Source organism: Symphalangus syndactylus, chromosome 5, assembly GCF_028878055.3.
Source record: "Symphalangus syndactylus isolate Jambi chromosome 5, NHGRI_mSymSyn1-v2.1_pri, whole genome shotgun sequence".
Classification (NCBI taxonomy): domain Eukaryota; kingdom Metazoa; phylum Chordata; class Mammalia; order Primates; family Hylobatidae; genus Symphalangus; species Symphalangus syndactylus.
The window spans coordinates 42,082,428-42,096,673 of record NC_072427.2 but is presented as its reverse complement, the minus strand read 5'-3'; the positions used below and the strand labels follow the sequence as shown (position 1 = coordinate 42,096,673).

At 40.5% G+C, this 14,246-nt stretch overlaps 1 protein-coding gene across 5 annotated transcripts in view; it reads left to right on the top strand.

The window, feature by feature from the left end:
• The window catches only part of SNX1 (sorting nexin 1), a 46,866-nt gene that overhangs the window by 14,943 nt on the left and 17,677 nt on the right, over positions 1-14,246 (top strand). For 4 of the 5 annotated variants that reach the window (XM_063638918.1, XM_055278189.2, XM_063638919.1 and 1 more), the window contains exons 2-4: positions 3,899-4,010; positions 9,546-9,673; positions 10,215-10,281. In XM_063638918.1, coding sequence (XP_063494988.1) covers positions 3,899-4,010; positions 9,546-9,673; positions 10,215-10,281 — 307 coding nt within the window. The remainder of the gene's footprint in view (positions 1-3,898; positions 4,011-9,545; positions 9,674-10,214; positions 10,282-14,246) is intronic. The other variant, XM_055278193.2, reaches the window with a different exon arrangement.

The window sequence follows — 14,246 nt, the reverse complement described above, 5'->3', positions numbered from 1 at the left end:
ATAAGGACAAAAATAAAATATCAAAAGAGTTGGGCAGAGTGGCTCACACCTGTAATCCCAACACTTTGGGAGGCTGAGGTGGACAGATCACCTCAGGTCAGGAGTTCGAGACCAGCCTGGCCAACATGATAAAACCCTGTCTCCACTGATAATACAAAAATGAGCCAGGCGTGGTGGCGGGTGCCCGTAATCCCAGCTACTCAGGAGGCTGAGGAAGGATAATTGCTTGAACCTCAGAGGTAGAAGTTGCAGTAAGCCAAGATCGCGCCATTGCATTCCAGGCTAGGCAACAGAGTGAGATTCCATCTCAAAAAAAAAAAAAAAAAAAAAAATCAAAAGAGAAAGTTGGGGAGGGGTACTGTACAATATGCGAGAGAAAGGGTTAACATACTTACGTGTAAGAAAAATGCAGACCTAGCGTGGGCGCAGTGGCTCCTGTCTGTAATCCCAGCACTTTGGGAGGCCAAGGTGGGCAGATCACTTGAGGTTAGGAGTTTCATACCAGCCTGGCCGACATGGTGAAACCCCGTCTCTACTAAAAATGCAAAAAAGTTAGTTGGATGTGGGGGCACGTGCCTGTAGTCCTAGCTACTTGGGAGGCTGAGGCATGAGATTGCTTGAACCCGGGTGACAGAGGTTGCAGTGAGCCAAGACCACGCCACTGCACAATTAAAGAAAAAAAAAAGAAAAAGAAAAATGCACACCTAAGTAATGCCAACTTAGCATAGAAAAATAGGTGAAGAACATAAAGACAAGTCACAGGTTCAAATGACCAGCAAATGAGTGGAAAGAAATTTTCACTACTCAACCTAGTGAAGATTTTTTTTTTTTTTTTTTTGAGACAGAGTCTCGCTCTGTCGTCCAGGCTGGAGTACAGTGGCTCGATAGCTCACTGCAACCTCTGCCTCCCAGGTTCAAGCAATTCTCCCTGCCTCAATCTCCAAGTAGCTGGGATTACAGGTACCCGCCACCACACCCGGCTGATTTTTGTATTTTTAGTAGAGACAAGGTTTCACCATGTTGGCCAGGCTGGTCTCAAACTCCTGACCTCAGGTTATGTAGGCACCTCTGCCTCCCAAAGGTTATCTTCCCACCTCTGCCTCCCAAAGTGCTGGGATTACAGATGTGAGCAACTGCACCCGGCACAAAGATTTTTTAAAAGAATGCTTAGTGTTGCTGTGGATGCTGCACTCTTATACACTTCTGGGGGAATGTAAATTGTTGGTCTTTCTGGAAGGGAGCTTAGCAGAGCCTTTGATACCACAATTCTACTTAAGAATCTATCCCAAGAAAATAATCAGATGTGGATTTATATATAGGATGGGTCTCACAGTAGTATTTGGTGGAACCTGGAAACTGTCCAGCATTAGGGGAATGATTATGTTTTATATCCATATAAAGGAGAGTTCAGTAACTAAAAGTGGAATTTTTGTACACTTTTTAATGACATGAGAAAGTGCTCAGGCAGTAGAGGGGAAAAAACAGGACACAGAGTTTTACATAGGTAGAAGATTAATTTTGTAAGAGAACTACAGAAAAAAGATTAGGATAGTAAGTATGGTCATGTCTATCTTCAGCTCTCTTAGAACTCAGCCATGTGTGATTTTTGGGATGGAGTCCCAGAGGATATCTGAGATTCACAGGTAGTTGTTATCTAGCTTACTAAGGGAACATAAGTCTGTTTTAATCACAGTTTGGGTTTGTTTTGTTTTTGAGACAGGGTTTTGCCCTGTCAGCCAGGCTGGAGTGTAGTGGTGTGATCATGGCTCACTGCAACCTCGACCTCCTTGGGTCAAGTGATCCTCCCACCTCAGCCTCCAGAGTAGCTGGGGCTACAGGTGCACACCATCAGGCCAGGCTACTTTTAAAAAAAATTTTTTTTAGAGACAGGGCCTCACTGTGTTGCTGAGGCTGGTCTCCAACTCCTGGGCTTAAGCAATCCTCCCACCTTGGCCTCCCAAAGTGGTGGGATTATAGGTGTGAGCCACCACATGTGGCCACAGTTTGGGCTTTTGAAAAAAGTTAGGTGGAGGAAGAGAGGTATTAGTACTCTCTGCAGTATTAGTACTTCACTGCAGTATCCCATTTGTGTGGATCTGTCTCTTGAGGGAAAGATAGGCTACTATTCTAACACTGCTCCAGAAAATATTCTTAGTCATTAATCTTCCAAGTTAAGTAGTGGATCGGAAATGGAAAGTTGGCTTATTCATCTTTATATCACAGGAATGGGTCCTTCTAGGCATTTTTTAAATTTCTAAATTCTAACCTATGCCTTTTCTGTTGTTTTAGTCTCCCCCGTGAGCTACTAGTAAGTTACATTTGTATACATGTATCCTTAACGTATACTGGATTTTAATCTCTCATAGATCTCGATTTGGAGATGACTGGTGTCAGTAGGAAGTGAATGAAATCAGATGGCTTCATATGAGATCTATGTACTGTACAAGAGTGTAGGAAGGAAGTAGTTGTGGAAGAAGGTGGTTGGTTATTGGTGATGGGTGAAGCAAAAGGGAAATGCTGCTTTTGTATTTATCCTGTCTCTGTCTTTCTGCAGTGATTTTTTAGTTTTGTTTTTAAGATTGTTAAAGCAGCTCGAGGACAGGACCACTGTCTCTAACAGACTTGGAATAACATTTAAGCTTATACAACCAAGTGTTCATGAAACTTCATTAGCAGGGAATAGTTCCAGTAGAAGGATTGTTTGCTCATAGAAGTCTAAATGTTGGTATGTTTCTTTTCTTGTTCTTTTTTCTTCAAAAAAAAATTTTTAAGACTAGTCAAGTGCAGTAGTGAGAAGTGGGGAAATATCAAACAAGGGTTTCGATCTGTAACTGACTGAACAGTCAATTGAGATAACTCACTACCCTCAGACCTGCTAACAGTGTCTTTTCTGAAATCTGTCCCCAATATTTAGATGAAGCTATTTGCAAATTTAGAGTACTCAAATAGATTGTCGTTTCACTTCTTTCTGTTGGATCAGAAAAGGTCTGTCTCCAAGGAACAAACTCCCTCAGATTTGTTAAGGAAATGTGTCATAAAAGGTTCCTTAAGCCAGGTCTTTTAACTGATTTGCCCTTAGGGTCTGACTTCAAAACACTGCTTCAAAAGCCAGATTCTCAACTTTCAGTTCATGTTCTGCACAATCCAGCTTTGTTCACTCTGGTACCGGTCTGGGGACCCACCCCACCCTTGTTTGTGGCTGATCACTGAACTTTGAATAAAGGCTATGGACTGACTGTATTTTCACCATGTGCCTACTAGGTTAAGCATGATTAGTTTTTATTCTCCTAGCTTTAATAACACCCAATTCAATAACACCCAATGACACAGGGCATTATTGAAAATTATATTTGTGTGAGTTAAGGATGAAAGGATAAATTTTACTTTTAACAGCATTAGAACATAGTGTTATACCTTCCTTTGCATGTCAGATGGGTCAGTAATATCCACACAACTGGGCTTCAGTTAACAGTTTAGCTGAGGCTACAAAGTAAGCATGGGTCAGAGCTTGAGTTCTGGGCTCCAATGCAGTGTCCTGGTCACTAGAATGTGCACAGTCAGCATTTGAAAGAATAAAGGTCATCAACTGAGAAAGAGAAATACATTTGGACATGTTCTTTTGAAAATTATCTGTGTGTACACATACCCATGTTGGTATCATGTGCTTTGGGGTAGGGCATTTGAGCAAGGTTATGTTGTTAGAAATTAACCCTAAAATGTATAGACTTATTTTTGCTCTGTCATGACTTGAGCAGCACTTACTTTACTGATAATGATTTGCTGCTTATTGAACTGGCTGACTGGTGGCAACTGAGGGAGGCATTAAAAGTTGCTTTCTAGGCAAGTTGGGTTTGTTTTTCATGGTAGTGTTTTATTCAGAGTATCTCTTTGTTTTCAGAGTAAGCACCAGTCTCCAAAGAGAACTACATCCCTTCTTCCCATCAACAATGGCTCCAAAGAAAATGGGATCCATGAAGAACAAGACCAAGAGCCACAGGATCTCTTTGCAGGCAAGCTTGGACTCAAAAATTACTCTAGGAACCTTCTAAATGGCTTTGTTAAGTTGCTGAGTTAAAGTCAAAACCAAAAAAAAAAAAATGTATTGGGCACATAACTTTATGTAAAGTACTTTTGTGGAGGATTCCAAAGTACATGAAATACAGACCCTGCCATCAAGATTCTTTCAGATTTAGGGAGTAAGATATAAATACACAATTGTTTAAGAAGGTGAGTTAAACTGTTAAACAATAACAGAAATGCAGCTGGAGGAATGATAGAAATACTAAGTCACAGGAGCTCAGAGGAGTGTGAGACCAGTGACTAAAGCAGTACCTGTAGCCTTGTGTGACCAAGACTAGGAGTAAGAAATGCATTTGGTGTCATAATCCAAAAGTGTGCATACTGGTACAAAACAGAAACAAAAGTTTTATTAAATGACTTGCCCTTACTACTTCTAATACAGCCTGAAACTTTCTATTGTTTCCTTTTTTCAGTGCTCTTTGCAACACATTGAATTGATTTCACAATCCACCAACAGGCTGTAACCTCCAGTTTGAAAAACACTAGGACAGTTTCTCAACCTTGGCACTATTAACATTTTGGGCTGGATAATTCTTTGTTGAGGGGTGCTGCGCTGTTCTCAACAGAGGGGGTGCTTTTGCCCCCCAGAAGACATTTAGAAACGGTTGGAGACATTTTTGGTTGTCACAGCTGGGAGTACTACTGTTATCTAGTGGATAGAGGCCATGGGTGCTGCTAAACACTCTATAACAGGACAGGCCCTCACAACAAGGAATTGTTTAGCCCAAAATGTCAGTAGTGCTATTGTTGAAAAAATTTTGTCTAAAGTGATCTTGGGCCGGGCACAGTGGCTCACACCCGTAATCCCAGCACTTTGGGTGGCCAAGGTGGGTGGATCACTTGAGGTTAGGAATTTGAGACCAGCCTGGCCAACATAGTGAAACCCCATCTCTACTAAAAATATAAAAAATTAGCTGGGTTCCATGGCGCACACCTGTGCTCCCAGCTACTCAGGAGGCTGAGGCAGGAGAATTGCTTAAACCCTGGAGGTGGAGGTTGCAATGAGCTGAGATTGTGCTAGTACACTGCAGCCTGGGTGACAGAGCAAGACTCTACCTCAAAATAAAGAAAGAAAGAGAGAGAGAGAGAGAGAGGAGAGAGAGAGAGAGAGAGAGAGAGAGAGAGAGAGAGAGAGAGAAAGAAAGAAAGAAAGAAAGAAAGAAAGAAAGAAAGAAAGAAAGAAAGAAAGTAAGTGATCTTGGAAGAAGCAGGATTTATGTAGGAGAAAAGGAAAAAGGGGCCCCATGGTTAGGCAGGAAGTATAAGGTATGTTTGAGCAGCAGTCAGTAAAGTTGGTGGACCACAGCAGGACATTCTTGGAGAAGTCATGGAAGATAAGGCTGGAAATGTAATTTGGAAACGGATTTGGGGAGGACCTTAGACGTTAATAATTCGAGTCTGGATTTTCATCTTAATGCCAATTAAAAGCCATTGGCAGCTTTGTGTAAGGAATGTGGTATGGGCCAAGTAATGTTTTAGGAAGACTGACCTAGTGGAATTGGAATTATATTAAATTAGTTGCAGTGGGCAGAGACCAGATAATTTTTAGAAGGCAATCACAAACTAGTTCAAGAATGAAATAGCAAAGACTGAACATAAGGTAATAAAAGCAGGAAAGGAAAGGTGAAAACTTTTCAAAAGGGAAATCAACAAAGTCTGATTTTAGTGATTGAATATAATGGGTATCAAAAAAAGTGGGGATTGAAGACAAAGTTAAAAGGTTTCAAGTCCAAGGGTTGAGAAGAAAATGGTATCATTATAGAACCCCATTCTAAAGAAGAAACTGGTTTTGGGAAAAAAGTTAGCTTTGGTTTTAGATACTTTAAATTTGAAATGCAAAGGGAAATACCCAGGAGGTGACTTGAACTTTTCTTTCCTACCTGAGGAAAGACAAGAGCTGGACATATGGGAATCATCTTTCTAGAGGTGGTAGTTGAAACTTCCATGTGAACGAGATCCTCAAAAGAGTCAATGGTGAGGAGGGAGAAAGATGAGGGTGGAGGGTAAGATCTTGGGACGACTCTTACGTTAGAACCTTGGTAGGAAATTTAAAAAACATACAAGGAAAGAAGAGATTAGAAGAAGGAATAGAAAAATTGAGATTTTCCACTTCCCTTCATCCCTGAAATTTAAATATACAGTATTTATTCTGATACTGATTATTTTTTGGATAAAATTTGTGGAGGAGGCCAGGCACGGTGGCTCAGGCCTGTAATTCCAGCACTTTGGGAGGCCAAGGTGGGAAGATTCCTTGAGCCCAGGATTTAAAACCAGCCTGGGCAACATAGCAAAACCTCATCTCTATTAAAAAATAAAAATAAATTTCTGGAGGAGAAGTGATATGAAGGCAAATAATGAATTGTCTTTGGTTATATGGCAGATTGAAAAGAAAGTGAATTTTCTATCTTTGGGACCTTAACATTTATATGATCTTTCATTATAAGAAGACCTGACCTGATAGTTTAGTGTGATAGTTACCCAGTGATTGGGTTTTATACACATGAACATGTAGATCTTTATTAGGGTCATATTTGTTCATAGCGAGGATACTGATTTACTTCATTCGCCTACTAGTTTTTTAAGTAGCCAATACCTGCCCCACTTCTAAGAAAGGAACATAAGCTATCTCTAGAATGGAATGTCTACAATGAGACATTTAGTTTAGGACTTCAGTAGCTTCTCAGTTGTTTTAGATATTTGACTGTGGAAACTTAAATATTCTGATTTCATTTTTAAATAATAAATCTAGTGATGATCAGAGTCTCTCATGGAGCCTGAATGCTTTTCCAGTACTCTTAACAGGAGTTCAAAGAGAAAAGCATGTTTTAATATAAGTTTTGGCATCTTTATCACATGAATTTCAGTAGAAGATGCACAGCTCTTCAAAAGGCTTTTTTTTTTTTTTTTTTTTTAATGAGACAGGGTCTCACTCTGTTGCCCAGGCTGGAGTGCAGTGGTGTGGTCATGGCTCACTGCAGTCTCGACCTCCCAGTCTCAAGTGATCTTCCCACCTCAACCTTCTGAGTAGCTAGGACCACAGGTGGGCACCACCACACCTGTTAATATTTGCATGTTTGTTTTGTTTTATTTTTTGTAGAGACAGGCTTTTGTCATGTTGCCCAAGCTGGTAAAAGGTTTTTAGTAGCATTCTAAAGGGCCAAATATTTTAGATGAGTGATACTTCCTGTTTCATTTCCAAACATGTTTGTTAACTGAATTATTTGTGTGGGACCTGTGTGATGTGAATATCCTATGCATACTTCAACTAGTTGCTTGTTTCAGAGACTCCTAATATCCTAGCATGTTCATTATATGTATAGTTAGTCCTCGAACAATGCAGGCGCAGTCAAAAATTTGTTTATAACTTCCCCAAAACTTTTCTAATAGCCTACTAATAGCCTACTGTTGACTGGAAGCCTTACCGATAAGATAATCAATTAACATGTCTTTTGTATGTTACATGTATTATATACTGTATTCTTACAATAAAGTAAGCTAGAGAAAATTATTAAGAAAATCATAGGAAGGGAAATGTTTACCTTTCATTAAATGGAAGTGGTTCATCATAAAGGTTTTCATTCTTGCATCCTCACATTGAGTAAGTAGGCTGAGGCAGAGGAGTGGTTGGTCTTGCTGCCTCAGGGTGGCAGAGGCAGAGGAAAATTCATGTATAAATGGACCCATGCAGTTCAAACCTGTGTTGTTCAAGGGTCAACTGTACTTTTTTGCTTGTTCGTTTTATACTCCCACCCCAGAGTCAGATTATGTTACCACCTTTCTCGCTTTCCTGATAGGGATCAGATTTCATTTCTAACAGTGTGGCAACCCTGTTTGCAGACTTGATTCACATTTAATGATTAGAATACTGATCTGGGACTTGATTATGCTATACGCATATATGCATAAACCATCATCTCTGGTTTCGTTTAGCCCCAAATGAGAAAGAAGAAGAAACAGCACTCTTTGAATTTCCTAAAATTAAAAAAGAATACCTACTGATCAGACCAAACCCAAATTGATATTTATGTTTTCTGTTACTAAAAAAGAAAAAAAGTTTGGACTGTTTAGGCTTAGAGCATCTAGTTCCATTGCTCCAAGTTGAAAGTGCATTCTTTTTATTTGCATAAAAAATTTTAATGCCTAAGAATGGTATATAATGCTATTTTTAAAGTCCCTTCTCTGGAGCACTGAGGGAATGAGTCGTTCTGTTCAACTGAGTTCTCCCCAGATAGACAAAGGCAGACCTTAAGCATTATTTTTTAAACTGTTTTGAGTAGAAAGATTTTCAGATATTACATGTCTTTTTTCTCAAATTGGATAGCATATATTAAGTATAATTTAGCCTTTACAAGGAGATCTAAACCATTAGGAAAAATTCTTAAACCATGACAAAATAACAGTGCTGTCATCAGGTGTGGAAAACTGCCCTTTCCCAAATGTTACTGTGCTTGTATCTTGGCTCCATTTTTTTCTAGCTTATAGTTTTCCTGACTCTTCCTTTGACGTCATTTTTTTCCTGTCAGTATGCCTGCCTCTTCTGTCATATTGGTGTGTAAAGCAAATATCTGAACTTCTTTTACAAACAATTTTTTTTTTTTTTTTTGGAGACGGAGTCTCCCTCTGTCGCCCAGGCTGAAGTGCAGTGGCGCGATCTTGGCTCACTGCAACCTCTGCCTCCCTGTTCAAACAATTCTCCTGCCTCAGCCTCCTGGTAGCTAGGACTACAGGCTCAGGCCACCATACCCGGCTACTGTTTTTTTGTATTTTTAGTAGAGACGGGGTTTCACCGTGTTGCCCAGGCTGGTTTCAAACTCCTGAGCTCAGGCAGTCTGCCCACCTTGGCCTCCCAAAGTGCTAGGGTTACAGGCATGAGCCGCTGTGCCCAGCCTTTTACAAACAATTATAACAAGAATAAATAGGGCTCATATAATGTTCTAAAGGAATACTCCTAAGATTAAAATTGACAAACTAAATTAGCTGGCTGTGGTGGTGTGCACCTGTAGTACCAGCTATTCAGGAGGCTGAGGCAGGAGAATCACTTGAACCCACGAGGTGGAGGTTGCAGTGAGCCCAGATCATGCCACTGCACTCCAACCTGGGTGACAGAGTGAGACTCTGTCTAAAAAATAAATAAAATTAAAAAAAATAAAATCGATAAACTTATTTTGGCTGTGTTGTCTTTTTGCTTATCCTTGGTTCTTGCCTAAATTCTAGGTAGGAGAGGGTAGCCAAGTGGGTGTATTTGGAAAGGAGAAGGAGAGGTTGTTCTACTAAGCCTGTGCTGGAAGAGCACTTCCCTTACCTTCCTCCCCTTTTCTCCTTGTAAACATTTTATGACTCTTAGTCTAAGAGCCTCTGTGTATTGAGAGTGCTTGCTATTGTTCTTGTAAGTTCTTAGCCTACACAAGTTTAGCCTTCAAAGACTCATTACTGACCTTCATTTTAAAATATCAACTTCATTTTAGATGCCACAGTGGAGCTATCCTTGGACAGCACACAAAATAATCAGAAGAAGGTGCCAGCCAAAACACTCATTTCTCTTCCTCCGCAGGAAGCCACAAATTCTTCGAAGCCCCAGCCAACCTATGAGGAGGTGAGAATCTGTGTTCTTGGTCTTACCGCTTTTAGATGTTTAGGACTGTGTACTGCCAGTCTGAAGTGTAGTTGAGTATGAACCTTGGGAAAATATTTATGACTCTTGAAGGAGATCTTTATGGTTAATGGACAGCCAGAATCCAATACAGGAGGTCTTTCTTGGGCAGAGTATCTATTGCCCAGAGCACAAAGGTTTTCAATGGTTACTAAAGATACTTAGTGTGTGAAGCTTCCATATTCAGGAGTATAGTTTCTCCTCACTCCCTTCCTAGCCTGCAAGAGGCAAGTCTTTCTAAATCTGGCAGTTATTCATTGTCATCAAAATAAGATTTTAAGGGGATACATGTAACAAAGACTTGTAAGCTGGCTCCTAATTTAAAATTTTGAGAGTTGGTTCATTGGGATTGTTGGGAATGGACAAAAGCTGAACACTGAAGGATACATCTTGATTTTATTAGATTGGTGTAAGGTTATTACAGGGTAAAATTGATAGCTTTTTTTTCATGTCAACTCTCATGATTTGTCTTTTCTTTAAAAAGCTAGAGGAAGAAGAACAGGAGGATCAATTTGATTTGACTGTCGGTATAACTGATCCTGAGAAGATAGGTAAGTAGTTCTTAGGACTCCTTGTGATGTTAGGATGTGGCTGTGGAAAGCATAGGTAGCTAATTTCAGGATGGCTACCCCCAGAGTTGAACTAGCCAATGTGAAGTACTTCATTAGTATCTTTTCTGTAAAAGTAGACCCCTTGCTATGTTTCTGAGCTCAGAGACTGCAGTTACTCAATGCGTTAGTCAGTCTTTTCTTGGCTTCAGGAAGAAAAATCAGAGTCATCAAATACTACTAGAATCCCTTTTTATTTTTATTCTTTTGGTTTTTTTGTTTTTTAGAGACAAGGCCTCATTTTGTCACCCAGAATGGAGCGCAGTAGCACTATCATAGCTCACTATCACCTCCAGCTCCTGGACTCAAGCAATCCTCTCACCTCAGCCACCCCAGCCGCCCAAGTAGCTGGGACTACAGGCACATGCTACCATGCCGACTAATTTTTTTTTTTTTAAGAGATGGGGTCTTGCTATGTTGCCCAGGCTGGTCTCAAACTCCTGGCCTCAAGTGATCCTCCTGCCTTAGCCTCTTAAAGCACCGAGATTACAGGCATGAGCCACCGCACCCAGCTAGAGTCTCTTTTTAAAAACCCCAACAGGCCAGCCATGGTGGCTCACACCTGTAATCCTAGCACTTTGGGAGGCGAAGGCAGGCAGATCACTTGAGGTCAGGAGTTCAGCCAGGCCAACATGGTGAAACCCCATCTATACTAAAAATGAAAAAATGGGCCAGGCGTGGTGGTGTGCGCCTATAATTGCACCTACTCAGGAGGCTGAGGCCAGAGAATCACTTGAACCCAGGAGGTGGAGGCTGCAGTGAGCTGAGATCATGCCACTGCACTCCATCCTGGGCGACAGAGCAAGACTGTATCTTAAAAACAAAACAAAACAAAAAAACATTATCTTCTCCTTCAGAGTTGATAAGACCATTTTACTGTCTTTTGAGATGGTAAATTCCATGTAAGCACCCTAAAAAATACATGTTCTAAAATTGAGGGACACTGAACTTATTTTTTCCCTCAAGAAGTTTGAAACTCTCATTTATACACATACTTTTGATAACCTTATGAGGTGGGGAAGTCTATCTGTGGGATCCAGGTTGAATTGTACTCAAAATTGAAGTTAGATCTTCTAAAAGCATAACACTTAACTTTGTCTAGACTTGGATTTTTAGGATGGCTTTCCCCTCTCCCAAGCTTGCAAGAGTTATCCCTGAGTGGAGAACAATAGGCCTCATCTTTCCTTGTTCTAGCTGTAGTCCCTTAACGGAAGAGGCTATACAGAGCCTGTCTTCCTAAACAGGAGTGGTGTTTATACAGTTAAGAGGACAAATGTAATTCTCAACTCTTGGTCTTTTTGGAACTAGGGACAGGAACTTGTTAGACTTTATGCCAAAATGGTTGTCTTTTTTTTTTTTGTCTGTCCCCCAGGCTGGAGTGCAGTGGTACGATCACAGCTCACTGCAGCCTCGACCTCCCCAGGCTCAGGTGATCCTTCCACCTCAGCCTCCTGAGTAGCTGTGACTACAGGTGTGCATCACCATGCCTGGCTAATTTTTTTATATTTTTTGTAGACAGAGTTTCACCATGTTGCCTAGCCTGGTCTCCGGCCAAAATGGTTGTCATTAAACTGTTGATTTTAGGCCAGGTGCAGTGGCTCACATGTGTAATCCCAGCAGTTTGAAAGGCCAAGGCAGGAGGATCACTTGAACCCAGGAGTTCAGGACCAGCCTGCCCAACATGGCAAGACCATGACTTTACAAAAAGTAAAAAATTAGCCATGTCTCTACAAAAAAATAAAAAATTACAGAGGCATGGCAGTACATGCCTGTAGTCCCACGTACTTGGGAGGCCAAGGTAGGAGGATCACTTGAGCCTGGAAGGTCAACGCTGCAGTAAGCTGAGGTAACACTACGGCACTCCAGCTTGGGTAACAGAGTGAGATCCTGTCTCAGAAAGAAAAATTTTTTTTTTAATTTGAACTGTTGAGTCTTACTTTTCCCAGACTGTTGGACTGGTAGGATGTTTTTGAGCATCTTACACAGTTCTTCATCTAACAGAAAAGGAAATTGAGGACCAAAAAGGAAGTAGCTTTCCTGTGAGGGCACAGTGTGGCCCATGATAGATCCTGGACCAGGACTTTGGGTGATATGTCTAGATTCTCTCTTGCTTCTCTAATATTTATGGATATTCTATAAACATTTTAAGCTAGTTATTCACTGCTTTAAATCCTTGGTGGAATAAGATGAATGAATGGCACTTATTCTCTTAAAATGTAATAAGTCATGATGTCTGAACCAGGAGAGGGAACATACTGGTTTCCTAAGGCTGCTGTAGCAAAGTACCACAAACTGGTTAAAACAACAGAAATTTCTCACAGTTTTGGAGGCCAGAAATCTCAAATCCTGGTGTTGGCAGGCCATTCTCACTGTGAAGGCGCTAGGGAAGGACTGTTCATGCCTCTCTCTCAGCTTCTGGCAGTCTCAGGCCTTCCTCGGCTTGTCGATGCATCACTTCAGTCTCTGCCTTTGCTGTCATGTGGCATCCTTCCTAAGCATCTCCACATTGCCTTCCCTGTATGCATGTCTATCTCTGTGTGCACATTCCCTCTTTAACAAATAAGGACACCAACCTGAGTGGAGTAGGGCCCACCCTAATGTCTTCATTTTAACTCAATTACATTGGTAAAGACCCTGTTACTAAATAAGATCACATTCTGAGGAACTGGGAGTTAGAACGTAAAACGTACCTATTTTGAAGGGGACACAATTTATCCCATTACAGAGAGTAATTTAAACAGCCCATGGATCAGATGCATTTAAACACAAATCACTCTTGGTGATAAGTTTTCATCTCTTTGCACTGTAGTCTAGTTTCTTAGTCATGTTGATGCCAAGAAACCAGCTAATTAAAATATTTTCATATTCAAGACCTGATCTTTATAACAACACATTCTGTTTGTGTGGGCTGTTTATTCAACATGTGCTTCTTGTTCCTGCACACATCTAAATAATTTAGAATTTAACTTTTACCAGGATATACTTTTTAGAGCCTTGGTAATTTGCATATGTTATCTTCAACTCTGAAATTATTCTGGAAATTTACGTAAATTTAAAGCCTTGTATTACTAGCTCATTTGCAGATCTGTGTGCTCTCTATGTACATGCAATATGTCTCTTTTCATGTACATTGCCTAAGTAAAAGCAGCTGAGAAACAAAATATCTGAAGATCCTGCTTTTCTGTTTTCTCTGTGTTTGCATTTAGACTTTCTTAATTGGAGGCACTAAATTATGGGATTGACTTCTTGGACATTTGACCATAACTATTCCGCTGTGAATGAAATTTTGAGTATTACTTCTATAAAATAAACTTAGATTTCTTTTTTTTTCTTTTATCAGTAGTAAACATCCTTAGTAGTATTGGGTAATGTTAGTAAGGTGGTTTAGAAGAGAACTAAAGTTGGTAATCAGTATAAAATAATTTCTGAAGTTTAGCTTATAGTTTCTGTTTTATATACACCCTTTTGGTAGGGGCTGGAGAAGTATAGCAGACAAGCCCTGTATTCCTATGTAATCTTCAAATTCTTGGTAAATTTTTCAAAAAGCAGGCATTTCCAGCCATCTTATTGAAACCAAGTTATAATGTGTGATGCTGCTCATCCAGTACTGCCTGCTCTTCCTTCCCTTGGCCCCTCACCCCTCACCCCAGAACCAGTTCAGGGGCTTAAGCAGCTGGTAACTGTTGACCTAGATTTTCCTGTTTGATGTGGGAAGGAATCAAGGGTGGGGGAGGCAGGGAACAAAACCAACCCCAAACACCATAGTCCAGCACTGGAGCTATGTCTGTTTGGATTCCAGAATATGTCTTTTCAGTGCTCAGGGTATCAGTGGCATCTTTATCTCCTTAAGTGGTCTAGGTCAGGACATCACCACAGACAAAAACAATAGCTTGAATCCCAAATTATTT